The sequence below is a fragment of the Oncorhynchus nerka genome, linkage group LG4, assembly GCF_034236695.1.
Source record: "Oncorhynchus nerka isolate Pitt River linkage group LG4, Oner_Uvic_2.0, whole genome shotgun sequence".
NCBI classification, from domain to species: Eukaryota; Metazoa; Chordata; class Actinopteri; order Salmoniformes; family Salmonidae; genus Oncorhynchus; species Oncorhynchus nerka.
This window is the reverse complement of record NC_088399.1, coordinates 36744505-36759347: the sequence shown is the minus strand read 5'-3', so window position 1 is coordinate 36759347 and position 14843 is coordinate 36744505. Positions and strand designations below refer to the sequence as shown.

General features: G+C 43.3%; 1 protein-coding gene across 4 annotated transcripts in view; it reads left to right on the top strand.

Moving 5' to 3' along the window:
• The window catches only part of fam78ab (family with sequence similarity 78 member Ab), a 21871-nt gene extending 7028 nt beyond the window's left edge, over window positions 1–14843 (top strand). For all 4 annotated transcript variants that reach the window (XM_029652497.2, XM_029652489.2, XM_065017488.1 and 1 more), the window contains one exon: window positions 10596–14843. In XM_029652497.2, coding sequence (XP_029508357.2) covers window positions 10596–11121 — 526 coding nt within the window. In that variant the 3' untranslated portion in view covers window positions 11122–14843. The remainder of the gene's footprint in view (window positions 1–10595) is intronic.

Sequence of the window (14843 nt, the reverse complement as noted above, 5' to 3'; positions counted from 1 at the left end):
AGACACTGAATCGGAAAAACAATTTTAATGCTGTGTGAGATTAGAGAGACATGTCCCTCTGCTCTGCAAACAAAACCTCATTTGAAGAGAGACTAGAGTAAGAGAAAAAGAGAGCGAGAGAGATGAAACAGGCATTAACAACCTCTCTCTTTCTCAGAGCAGCTATGACCTCAAAGCGACACATTTCTGCTGATTTGAGGTATAAAAAATGCCCCGGTAGTCAGATTTGTAAATAGCATTTCCCCCTTATGCTTTTCTGTGTAGTATAGAGCCTATTCTCTGAAAGAGAGAACCATGATTTCCCTGTAAAATTTGTCGTTAGTCTTGACAAATGCCTTCATACATTTAATCTCATTGCCATTATCATTCAGTGTTGCCCTTTTGACTGCAATCTCAGAGAAAGACAAAATGTACTTTGTAGCTTCTTAATAACCCAGAGCTGTGTCATCCATGTTTGAGGAGTTAGTTAAGATGCAGGACGTAAGCTCTCCCTCTATTGAGACTCCTGTTCTGAGGTCTGTCAATTACTGCGGTAAACTTCCAGGATGCTCTGGTCTAATTGGACAGAGTGACTCAGGATAATACCCTGGATGATTTCTCTATCAGTTCAGGTGCGTGCCCTGGTTTCTGAATTTGCCAGACACCCAGTCTTACAGCTGCGGAATAGATCAGCAGTAGTCTATTATTCACTTTTAGTGGTATAGGAGTGTTAGGTGTATAGACACATGTAATGCAACACACACACACACACACACACACACACACACACACACACACACACACACACACACACACACACACACACACACACACACACAAAGGATACACGCACATACAGTGCCTTCAGAATGTATTCACACCCCTTGACTTTTTCCACATTTTGTTGTGGTACAGCATGAATTTAAAAAGGATTCCATTTTTTACACTACAACAATACCCCACAGACATTGAATATATAATTGACATGCATTCAAGGTGACTACCTCATGAAGCTGGTTGAGATAATGTCAAGAGTGTGCAAAGCTGTCATCAAAGCAAAGGGTGGCTATATGAAGAATCTCAAATATAAAATATATTTTGATTTGTTTAACACTTTTTTGGTTACTACATGATTCCATATGTGTTATTTAATAGTTTTGATGTCTAAACTATTATTCTACAATGTAAAAATAGTAAAAATAAAGAAAAATACTTGAATGAGTAGGTGTTCTAAAACCTTTGCCTGGTAGTGTAAATGACAGAGTGAAAAGAAGGATTTTTTTCATTTTACCTTTATTTAACTAGGCAAGTCAGTTAAGAACAAATTCTTATTTTCAGTGACAGCCTTGGAACAGTGGTTAACTGCCTTGTTCAGGGGAAGAACGACAGATTTTTACCTTGTCAGCTCGGGGATTCAATCTTGCAACCTTCCGGTTACTAGATCCAACGCTCTAACCACTAGGCTACCTGCCGCCCCCGGAAGCCTGTACAGAATAAAACATATTCTAAAACATGCATCCTGTTTGCAAAAGGCACTGAAGTAAAAATGGAAAAAAGTGTGGCAATTTGGGTCAAATTGTTAAGTTTGGGTCAAATCCAACACAACACATCACTGAGTACCACTCTTCATATTTTCAAGCATGGTGGTGGCTGCATCATGTTATGTGTATGCTTGTCATTGGCAAGGACTAAGGAGTTTTTGAGTATAAAAATAAATGGAATAGAGATAAGCACAGGCAAAATTCTAGAGGAAAACCTGGTTCAGTCTGCTTTCCAACAGACACTGGGAGACAAATTCACCTTTCAACAGGACAATAACCTAAAACACAAGTCCAAATATACACTGGAGTTGCTCACCAAGACAACATTGAATATTCCTGAGTGGCCTACTTACAGTTTTGACTTAAATCAGCTTGAAAATCTATGACAAGACTTGAAAATGTCTGTCTAGCAATGATGAACAACAAACTTCACAGAGTTTGAATAAAAATGTAATAATAATGTGCAAATATTGTACAATCCAGGAGTGCAAAGCTCTAGAGACTTACCCAGAAAGACTCACAGCTGTAATCGCTGGCAAAGGTGAATCTAACATGTATTGATTGACTCAGGGGTCTGAATACTTTTGTAAATGAGATATTTCTGAATTTAATTTTCAATACATTTGCAAACATTTCTAAAAACATGTTTTTACTTTGCCATTATGGGGTATTGTGTGTAGATGGTTGAGAAAACAATTATGTTTAATCCATTTTGAATTCAGGCTGTAACACGACAAAATGTGGAATAAGTCAAGGGTTATGAATACTTCCTGAAGGCACTGTAGGTGGGCACCATAGGAGGCTTGATAATTGCTGGAATGAAATTAACGGAACAGAGTCAAACATGTTGTTTCCATATGTTTGATGTGTTTGATACCATTCCATTTATTCTATTCCAACCATTACAATGAGCCCGTCCTCCTATAGCTCCTTCCACCATCCTCCACTGTATACATGCACACACACAGACCCCACACACTGTGCTAAGACTCAAGGGGGCTGTCCCAAGTAGTTTTTCCAGACTGTGCACACTCGCATCGGCACAGAGACACAGGCTCAGACACATCACATCCACTCGCCCACAACATCCAACATCCAACAGACATACTCACACACCCACATTGTTTGTTGAGGATATGTCAAGAAGCCCAGACACAATCAAACCCATTTATGTGTACACACACACGCAGACACGCATACAAATGCTCAAGGATGCTATGATTGATTACCCTGAATTAGTCAACTCGCCACCCATGTGCCTGAGTATCCCGTCTAAATAATCTCTCCCTTCACTGTTTGGTAAAAATTTGCAATAAAACCTCCTTTATACTAGCACAATTGAGATATACAGTTGAAGTCGGAAGTTTACATACACCTGAGCCAAATACATTTAAACTCAGTTTATCACAATTCCTGACATTTATTCCAAGTAAAAATGATCTGTCTTAGGTCAGTTAGGTTCACCACTTCATTTTAAGAATGTGAAATGTCCGAATGATAGGAGAGAGAATGATTTATTTCAGCTTTTATTTCTTTCATCACATCTCCAGTGGGTCAGAAGTTTAAATTTTAATTGTTTAACTTGGGTCAAACGTTTCGGGTAGCCTTCCACAAGCTTCCCACAATAAGTTGGGTTAAATTTGGCCCATTCCTCCTGACAGAGCTGTTGTAACTGAGTCAGGTTTGTAGGCCTCCTTGCTTGCACACACTTTTTCAGTTCTGCCAACACATTTTCTATAGGATTGAGGTCAAGGCTTTGTGATGGCCACTCCAATACCTTGACTTTGTTGTCCTTAAGCCATTTTGAAAGTATGCTTGGGGTCATTGTCCATTTGGAAGACCCATTTGCGACCAAGCTTTAACTTCCTGACTGATGTCTTGAGATGCTGCTTCAATATATCCACATAATTTTCCTCCTCATGATGCCATCTATTTTTTTTAAGTGCACCAGACCCTTCTGCAGCAAAGCACCTGTCACGCCCTGACAGAGAGCTGTTTTATTTCTCTATTTGGTTAGGTCAGGGTGTGATGTGGGGTGGGCATTCTATGTTCTATTTTCTATGTTTTGTATTTCTTTGTTTTGGCTGGGTATGGCTCTCAATCAGGGACAGCTGTCTATCGTTGTCTCTGATTGGGAACCATACTTAGGCAGTCCTTTTTCTCACCTGTCTTTGTGGGTGGTTAACTTTGTTTGTGGCACATAGCCCTTAAGCTTCACGGTTGTTCGTTTTGTTTCTTGTTTTGTTGGTGTCATTCCAAAATAAAAAGGAAAATGGACGCTCACAACGCTGCACCTTGGTCAACTTCTTACGATGGCCGTGACAGCACCCCCACAACATGATGCTGCCACCCATTTGGTATGGTTGGGATGGTGTTCTTCAGCTTCCAAGCCTCCCCTTTCTCCTCCAAACATAATGATGGTCATTATGGCCAAACAGTTTTATATTTATTTCATCAGACCGGAGGACATTTCTCCAAAAAGTATGATCTTCGTCCCCATGTGCATTTGCAAACCGTAGTCTGGCTTTTTTATGGCAGTTTTGGAGCAGTGGCTTCTTCCTTGCTGAGCGGCCTTTCGTTATGTCGATATAGGACTCATTTTACTGTGGATATAGATACTTTTGTACCTGTTTCCTCCAGCATCTTCACAAGGTCTTTTGCTGTTGTTCTGGGATTGATTCACACTTTGCACACCAAATTACGTTCATCTCTAGGAGACAGTAGTATGGTGGCTGCGTGGTCCCATGGTGTTTAAACTTGCGTACTATTGTTTGTACAGATGAACATGGTACATTCAGGCGTTTCGAAATTGCTCCCAAGGATGAACCAGACTTGTGGAGGTCTACAATTCATTTTCTGAGGTCTTGGCTGATTTATTTTGATTTTCCCATGATGTCAATCAAAGAGGCACTGAGTTTGAAGGGAGGCCTTGAAATACATCCACAGCTACACCTCCAATTGACTCAAATGATGTAAATTAGCCTATCAGAAGCTTCTAAAGCCATGACATAATTTTCTGGAATTTTCCAAGCTGTTGAAAGGCACAGTCAACTTAGTGTATGTAAACTTCTGACCCACTGGAATTGTGATACAGTGAATTATAAGTGAAATAATCTGTCTGTAAACAATTATTGGAAAAATGACTTGTGTCATTCACGAAGTAGATGTTCTAACCGACTTGCCAAAACTATAGTTTGTTAACAAGAAATGTGTTGAGTGGTTGAGAAACGAGTTTTAATGACTCCAACCTAAGTGTATGTAAAATTCTGCCTTCAACTGTGTCACTTACTGTGTCACTTACTATAAGAGGGTATAGCAAATTGTTGGTGTCTCTGCTTGTCATGTATCTAGTCCGTCACTCAACATCAAAAGAAGCAACGCTCACCACTACAGTTGATTGGCCGTTTAGTCCATTGGGTCCTTTCTACAGATGTAAGATCTTCATTTTCCTTCTGTAGCCAGTTTGCTATAGTAGGAAAATAATCCTGCAGCAACTGGAAATATGAATTACTATGTGGATTATAATTAATGGGCATTTTGTAGGGCAAAATAATTAATGGACCATTTTTTTCACAAGGGCAAATCAGGTCTGACATTTCTATGTGGAAATTACAAACTTTAAAAGCCTTTTTAAAAGTCAAATACACTACAAGTTTGCATTTCCTGGAAAATTCTCAGCAACAACAGAGTGATCAAATTAAGATCCTACATCTGTAGGATCTATTTCAATAGAGCACCTCCCATGGTTTTGAACGAGAGCACTATACTGAAAATAGTATAGTACTGTAATGAAAATGCCATCAATAAAGAGTAGGTAGATCCTGTAGTATCATTAGACCTCCAATAGGGGGAGAGAGAAAAGGAGCATGATGAACACAAGGCAAATGTTCTTGCGCTTGGGCATGTTCTGTTCTCAAGAAACCATGTGTTATCAAGATAAAAATACGAGGAGAGTGTTTTGTTGCCATTGTCTGCAGTCGTTGGCCCTTCACCGTGGAATTGATGTAACAGTTTGGCTCCTGTCTGAGATATACAGTATTTATAGATAGAAAGATTGTTCAACTTGTTTTGGAGACAGATTGATAGAGGATATAGTGATTTGTAACGACAAGAATGGACATGGATGAAACATAATCCTTGTTCTTTACAGACACACACACACACACACACGCACAAAGAAAAACAATATTGCCCACTCACACCCACTCCCATAGACACACACACACGCTAAAATGTATATGCTATTCTACTGAGCCATTACCTTTATGTTCGTATTCTTATCTTTTATTAGTTCTTATTGATGTTGCATTGTCGAGAAGGAACCTGCAAGTAAGCATTTCGTTTATCTGTCGGCCCCAACTCAGGCCCTGTGTGTAGTTAACCGACCCTCTCTGCCCATTCATCGCCATTTTACCTGTTGTTGTTGTCTTAGTTGATTAGCTGTTGTTGTTGTCTTACCCGTTGTTGCCTTAACCAACTCTCCCAATCAACACCTGTGATTGCTTTATGCCTCGCTTTATGGCTCTCTCAAATGTCAATATGCCTTGTACACTGTTGTTTAGGATAGTTATTATTGTCTTTGTTTACTGCGGAGCCCCTAGTCCCACTCAACATGCCTCAGTTAACTCCTTTATCTGCTCCTTTTATTCTCTGCCCCCAACGCACTAGACGACCAGTTTTGATAGCCTTTAGCTGTACCCTCATCCTACTCCTCCTCTGTTCCTCGGGTGATGTGGAGGTTAACCCAGGCCCTGCATGTCCCCAGGCACTCTCATTTGTTGACTTCTGTAACCGAAAAAGCCTTGGTTTCATGCATGTTAACATCAGAAGCCTCCTCCCTAAGTTTGTTTTTCTCACTGCTTTAGCACACTCCACCAACCCTGATGTCCTTGCCGTGTCTGGATACTGGCTTAGGAAGGCCACCAAAAATTTTGAGATTTCCATACCCAACTACAACATTTTCCGTCAAGATAGAACTGTCAAAGGGGGATGAGCTGCAATCTACTCCAGAGATAGCCTGCAAAGTTCTGTCATACTTTCCAGGTCTATGCCCAAACAGTTTCTAATTTTAAAAATGAATCTCTCCAGAAATAAGTCTCTCACTGTTGCCGCCTGTTATAGACCCCCCTCAGCTCCCAGCTGTGCTCTGGACACCATATGTGAATTGATTGCCCCCATCTATCTTCAGAGTTCGTTCTGTTAGGTGACCTAAACTGGGATATGCTTAACACCCCGGCAGTCCTACAATCTAAGCTAGATGCCCTCAATGTCACACAAATGATCAAGGAACCCACCAGGTACAACCCTAAATCCATAAACATGGGCAGCCTCATAGATATTATCCTGACCAACTTGCCCTGTAAATATACCTCTGCTGTTTTCAATCAGGATCTCAGCGATCACTGCCTCATTGCCTGCATCCGCTATGGGTCCACTGTCAAATGACCACTCCTCATCACTGTCAAACGCCCCCTAAAACACTTCTGCGAGCAGGCCTTTCTAATCGACCTGGCCCGGGTATCCTGGAAGGATATTGACCTCATCCCGTCAGTCGAGGATGCCTGGTCGTTCTTTAAAAGTAATTTCCTCACCATCTTAAATAAGCATGCCCATTTCAAAAGGTAGAACTAAGAACAGATATACCTCTTGGTTCACTCCAGACCTGACTGCCCTCGACCAGCACAAAAACATCCTGTGGCGGACTGCACTAGCATCGAATAGTCCCCGCGATATGCAACTTTTCAGGGAAGTCAGGAACCAATACACACAGTCAGTCAGGAAAGCAAAGGCTAGCTTTTTCAAACAGAAATTTGCATCCTGTAGCTCTAACTCCAAAAAGTTTTGGGACACTGTAAAGTCCATGGAGAATAAGAGCACCTCCTCCCAGCTGCCCACTGCACTTGAGGCTAGGTCTGGATAAGAGCGTCTGCTAAATGACTTAAATGTAAATGTAATGTAACACTGTCACCACCGATACATCCACGATAATCGAGAATTTCAATAAGCATTTCTCTGGCCATGCTTTCCTCCTGGCTACCCCAACCCCTGCCAACAGCTCCGCACCCTCCGCAGGTACTTGCCCAAGCCTTCCCAGCTTCTCTTTCACCCAAATCCAGATAACAGATGTTCTGAAAGAGCTGTAAAACCTGGACCCGTACAAATCAGCTGGGCTAGACAATCTGGACCCTCTCTTTCTAAAATTATCCGCCGCCATTGTTGCAACCCCTATTACCAGTCTGTTCAAACCTCTCTTTCGTATCGTCCGAGATCCCTAAAGTTTGGAAAGCTGCCGCGGTCATCCCCCTCATCAAAGGGGGTGACACTCTAGACCCCAACTGTTATAGACCTATAGCCATCCTGCCCTGCCTTTCTAAATTCTTCGAAAGCCAAGTTAATAAACAGCTCACCTACCATTTCGAATCCCACCGTACCTTCTTCGCTGTGCAATCCGGTTTCCGAGCTGGTCACAGGTGCACCTCAGCCACGCTCAAGGTACTAAACGATACCATAACACCATCGATAAAAGACAGTACTGTGGCCTCCCGGGTGGCACAGTGGTCTAGGGCACTGCATCGCAGCGCTAGCTGTGCCACCAGAGACACTGGGTTCGTGCCCAGGCTCTGTCACAGCCGGCCACGACCGGGAGGTCCGTGGGGCGACGCACAATTGGCCTAGCGTCGTCCGGGTCAGGGAGGGCTTGGCCGGTAGGGATATCCTTGTCATCCTTCATTTCTCGGTCCGACTATTTTCTCTCTATATATCAACGATGTCGCTCTTGCTGCGGGTGATTCCCTGATCCACCTCTATGCAGACAACACCATTCTGTATACATCTGGCTCTTCCTTTGACACTGTGTTAAATAACCTCCAAACGAGCTTCAATGCCACACAACACTTCTTCCGTGGCCTCCAACTACTCTTAAACGCTAGTAAAACCAAATGCATGCTTTTCAACCTTTCACTGCCCACACCCGCCCGCCCGACTATCACTACTCTGGACGGTTCTGACTTAGGTATGTGTAGTTGTCCACATATTCTAGGTGTCTAGCTAGACTGTAAACTCTCCTTCCGGACTCATATTAAACATCTCCAATCCAAAATTAAATCTAGAATCGGCTTCCTATTTCGCAACAAAGCCTCCTTCACTCATGCTGACAAACATACCCTCGTAAAACTGACTATCCTACCGATCCTCTACTTTGGCGATGTCATTTACAAAATAGCTTCCAATACTCTACTCAGCAAACTGGATGCAGTCCATCACAGTGCCAATCCGCATTGTCACCAAAGCCCCATATACCACCCACCACTGCAACCTGTATGCTCTAGTCGGCTGGCCCTACATATTCGTCGCCAGACCCACTGGCTCCAGGTCATCTATAAGTCTATGCTAGGTAAAGCTCCGCCTTATCCCAGCTCACTGGTCACGATAACAACACCCACCTGCAGCACACGCTCCAGCAGGCAAAGCCAACACCTCCTTTGGCCGCCTTTCCTTCCAGTTCTCTGCTGCCTGTGACTGGAACGAATTGCAAAAATCGTTGAAGTTGGAGACTTATATTTCCCTCACTAACTTTAAACATCAGCTATCTGAGCAGCTAACCGATCGCTGCAGCTGTACATAGCCCATCTGTAAATAGCCCACCCAATCTACCTACCTCATCCCCATATTGTTTTTATTTACTGTTCTGCCCTTTTGCACACAAGTATTTCTACTTGCACATCATCATCTGCTTATCTATCACTCCAGTGTTAATTTGCTAAACTGTAATTACTTCGCTACTATGGCCTATTTATTGCCTTACCTCCTCACGCCATTTTCACACACTGTATATAAACGCTCTTTTTTTTCCTATTGTGTTATTGACTGTACGCTTGTTTATTCCATGTGTAACTCTGTGTTGTTGTTTGTGTCGCATTGCTTTGCTTCATCTTGGCCAGGTCGCAGTTATAAATGAGAACTTGTTCTCAACTAGCCTACCTGGTTAAATAGAGGTGAAATTAAAAAGACAGTGTATACGATGTGGATACTGTACACAACTAATAAAACGTTCAACTGAAACACACACACTTTAACCCCCCCCCCCCAACACACAGACTGGGGCTTACCTTTTACTATTATTATTATTCTAGAGATCATAATCTAGCTCCTCTGTGAATAAATGGCCATGCAGGCCTATCATGTGTCTGGTGATCACTGTTATCTGTAGTAGTTCTGCTGATTCCTTTACTTCTTCCTGCCGAGGGGGAATCGATAGGCGGACGGACCGGAGTGTTTATGAGGTGCCTCTGTCCCACATTGTCCCCCACTGCGTCTCAATACTCCAAAGGGGCGCACTTAATTCACTCAGATCTGAAATAATAGTGGATGAGGTAAAGCAATCCTGATAGGCTTTGGACATATTGCTTTCACCTATCCTGTGTTGACAGATCAGTGGTCAGTGCAGAGGTGGTAAAGGAAATGAGAAAAGAAAGCCACGACTATTGAGATGCACCTATAGTGACTTACTACACAGGTTAAACAGATGGGAGGCTCTTAACAATGGGAACCTGTGGTGTGCTGTGATTGTGCTGCCCTGACCTGAATCGCAACAGCTACTGAGCTGATGTTTGTAGAGCAAACCCACTCAGTCAGGCTGTTTGAGCCTCTCATGGACATAGATAGTCTCCTCCACTCTTCTTATCCTCCAGCTTTTATTTAACAGTGGGTAGGAGCCTATTACGATTGATATCTCTCTCAAGCGATTCTAGGCAGGAAAGCAGTAGCAACATGCAGAGAGATTCTCACTTGTAAAACAAGTCTCACCCTTTTGTTTCCACTTCCACGTTAAAGGATTTGTTCACCCAAAATCAACAATTTCTTCCTGTTTTCACACCATAAAAGTGGTCTAAAATTGTGTTGGGTTGACAGTTCACATCACCTGTTGTGTAGATTTAGCTATATATTAGGATACTTTATTCCCATATGAATGGGAGTGATTCGCATCATTTTTTATTTTGTCGTGAACTATCCCTTTAAGCTTCACTCTGTTTTCCCTTCCGGGTTAAATCTCACTGCCTGCTTTTCCACGTCCAGGTCGAGCTGGGAACTCCCTGACCTACGGGATGGCAAGATCCAGGCCATCAGCGACTCGGACGGCGTCAACTACCCGTGGTATGGCAACACCACGGAGACGTGCACCATCGTGGGTCCCACCAAGAAGGCCACCAAGTTCACGGTTAGCATGAATGACAACTTCTACCCCAGCGTTACATGGGGTGTGCCTGTGAGCGATAGCAACCTGCCGCAGCTCAGCAGCATCCGCCGCGACCAGAGCTTCACCACCTGGCTGGTGGCCATCAATCAGGCCACGGCCGAGACCCTGGTGCTGCAGACCATCCGCTGGAGGATGCAGCTCCACATCGAGGTGGACCCGGACAAGCCTCTGGGCCAGAGGGCCACGCTGCGTGAGCCTGTGGCCCAGGAGCAGCCCCATGTCCTGGGCAAGAACGAGCCCATCCCCCCCAATGCCATGGTCAAGCCCAACGCCAACGACGCTCAAGTGCTCATGTGGCGGCCAAAGACCGGGGACCCCATCGTGGTCATCCCGCCCAAATATTGAATGACCTTGGTGGGGTTAAACACACTCCTCTACCTACTCTCACTTTTCATTTTCTCTCTCTTTACCTACTTTCCTTTTTTCTCCTTTTCTCCTTCCCTCAAGCTCCTTGCCTCTTTGCCTCTCTGTTTCTCTCCTCTCCTCTTTTTTTTGTAAGAACTGAGCAAAAGAGGGAGAGAGAGAGAGAGAGAGTGAAACAAGGACAAGAGCAGTTTGGAGAAAGAGGACGTCCCCTATAAGTGGGAGCTGGAGCTGACTTTAAAAACTGGAGTGAACAAACTGCAACCATTCTACCTTCAAACGGGGTCGGGTTTCACTGTGCTAGATAAAGTCATTGCAAAAAAAAAACTAAAATAAGAAACTTTGCTTTTTGGGATTGGGGTTTGGGGTTGGAAGGGATGGGGAGTGTGTGTGGGTTGACAAAAATATAGTATTTATGTTCATATTTATGTACATGGTACATACATGTATACATGCACAAAGTTTGCGTATACCAGTTGAGTTTTTATTTATGGGCTGGGAGAGAGCATTTTTTGTGAATAAGCGCTATTTTGTGCTCCACATGAGTGATATGTGAATACGAACCGTATCGGGGTGACATATGTAGTTTTAGTACTTTTGTAAACATGAGAGTCATTCAATCCATGCTGCCTTAAGTTTAAATCGCTTTCCACTGCAAATGTTTAGCCTTAAACCAAGTGCAATGCAGTATTCCTTCACCTGTCCTCTCTCTTCTTCCATCCAGACTGTTGGTGCTGGTGTGTGTGGGTTTAGGAACGGAACAGTGGCTTGTGGACAATGGGTTATCAGGAACCAAATTGGGTCCTAAAACTGCTGGAACCCTTTTTCTACCACAGAACAAAAGAGAATAGACATTCAAACAAACCCTTTCAAATAGTCAGTTAGGTCGTCATCTCATCATGCATGGCTGTGGAGAAGGTTTTTCTGACAACATTAAATTCCATTGAGACTGATATTCAGCTGACTTTTAGAGTTGTCAACAATCTCCCTTTACAGAAAGAAAACAGTATTTCATCATGTTATCTTTCATTTGCTTTATTACCACTCCCTCCATCTCAGAGCCCTGTCGCTGTACTCCTCTCCCTCTGCCTTTCTTCTCTCCTCTCCACAGATGTCGGAGGGGACAACCCTGCTAGCACCTAATCAATACTGTTATTACAGCAAGCAGCAGCCAGGGGAAATGATTGTGCATTTCATAACAGGGGCAATAAAAAATTGGTCCTCCATGCGATGCTATGGGAGATAAATAATCTCGGCTTTAGGGTGCCTGTGTGTGAATCCACATGGTGCAGAGATGGTTGCAGCGCACCGCCCTCCATCTCTGCTCTCTCTTTCTGTAGTCCCCCCTTGCTCTCCTCGCACTCTCTCTCTCTTCTGATGTTCATCCCCATTCATACTCTCTCACCCTGTCCCTACTTTCTCCTCTCTGATCAATCTTTCTCTCTGCTCCCATTGATTGGTCTCTATTTCCTCCATCCATCCATCCATCCATCCATCCATCCATCCCTCCACCCTTCACCCTGTCCTCTTTGCAGCAGTAGGCATGTGAGGCTCAGCCTGGCATATAGATGACCCACTTCTGGGGTTGCCACTACCAGTTGTAGCCCGCTGCAGAAATGTGGTGCTTTTTTTCTCCTCTCACAGAGCCCCGGCTAGCTAAATACCTCCATAAACTTGACGATGCCCAGCCACTCGTTAATCTATGGGCAGGGCAGCTTTACCCAGAGCTGAAATCGCTCATGGAGGAGGGAGGGAGGGGGTGGGGGTTTAGAGGGATAGCTGGGGGATAGAATTTGGTATCAGGCTTTTTATCTCCTTATAATATCAACGACAACAAGAACAACAGCATCAGCAGTATGAGCTTAAAAAAAAGGAACAGAGACTGATGTTTGAAGTGGTTAAGAAAACTGCATCTCTGCTTCTGTCACTGAAGGTATTGTTTTTTCATTAAGTTTATGCTAGTTATGATGTTGTGATATTTTATTGATGCAAAGCTTCCTTGGTAGAGGAATAGCATTTCCATCAAATGCCACCAACAACTGGGCAACATTGTTTGCTCGTTATTTCAACCTACCTTATCAACGTTATCACACTGCATCAACCTGGCTACTTGATTGAATTTGCCAAAAGTCATTGACATTTTGTCTTGATATAACCAAATAGTGTCGACAGGTTTCTGTGGTTTGGTTTATTTCAAATTAAACTCAAATCTATTGACATCTCAACCAAATATCACCCGTAATTTGAAGTTTATCTGACATCTTTACCTGGTTAGAAAAGACAGAGCAGCAGGTCAGTAGCAGCTGAATATAATTAAGAAAAACCAGGGCTCAGAAACCAGAGAGACTGATAGCCTGCTCTGGACTCAATCATCTGGGCCGAGAAGGAGGGGTCTGGTGGGGAGAAGTGTGAAATACTGAGCACCCTTCAGATGCATTGTGCTGTGCCAAGGCTGGCTATAGTAATATAGCCTCTTGGGGCTAGAGGACAAAGGTCAGTGTTAGAAGGGGTTGGGGGTCGGGATTGAGGTGGAAGGGGGTAATGGTGGTAGTCAGGGTGATAGAGTGACAAGGAGGTGGGTTGGTGTCACAATCTGCACACTGCTGAGTGGTTTATTGGAAAGCCCAGCAGGGATTGCTTGTTACCATGTATAAAACACATCAGTAGCTGGCTAGCTGTCCTTAGTCACTGCATGACCTAAATACTCTCATTGATCTGGTGCAGCTGTAGCTGTTGTTGAACTATGGCTCCGTCTGTTCACTCACACAGGGCACATCCTTGTCATAAGACAGCAGGGGCGGTCTCTCCTGGCATGCTATCTGATCATCACAGCATCACACTGGGGCCGAGTGTTAACAGCGTTTATCAGCAGAGCACGTGGCCCCCAGCAACACAAACACACACTAGAGAGAGGGAGGTCACGGGAAGGCGATTGCCTCGATTTGTGTCTTCACTCTGACAGTGTTATGTGCTACTGATGAGTCTATCTCATGTACAACTACTTCCTCAAAACACATCTCTAACCGAGTTCTGTTTTTAGAAATGGACATTTACGTAAATATTCATGAGATTTCGATTCCATCATTGAACAAGTGAAACTCATGGACTTCATGTCTCCTTCTGGGGTTGTGCCACTGAGTAGCCTTCCATTCCTAAACCCACAGCTCTTAGTTCTGAGGGCGGCCACCTTTTCTATAGATCTTTATGTAAAAGAGTAATGTAAACTACAGCCCACTACACGTCATAGACCAGCAGAAAAGGTTTCTCTTTTAGTTACAAATAACAAGCCCAAGCTCACTCTCAGGATCACCCATCGTTGTTTCCTATCCTTTACTATTAGTTTACCCCATATAAACAAAAGAGTTGTCCGTCTATCTTGCCATTCGCTCCCTGCAACTCTGACTAGGTTTTCAGTAGAGTAGCCTTATGGCTAACTGTAGCAGACTATACACAACTGGCTACAATATATTTCAAATGTTGGGTGTTTTTGTCTTCTGAAAAATCATCTAATATATTTTGCAGCACTGAAACAAAAATACAGTATGTTTTTTTTGTATTTGTCATTGACACTGATACTTGATACTTGAACACAGAACAGTACTGGCAAATATTTAAAACTGTGAAAATGCACAATGTTTAAAAAAAAAAAATGAAGAAAATGGAAAAAGTATTTTTCATGAATAAATAAGAATGTGCGAATGTTA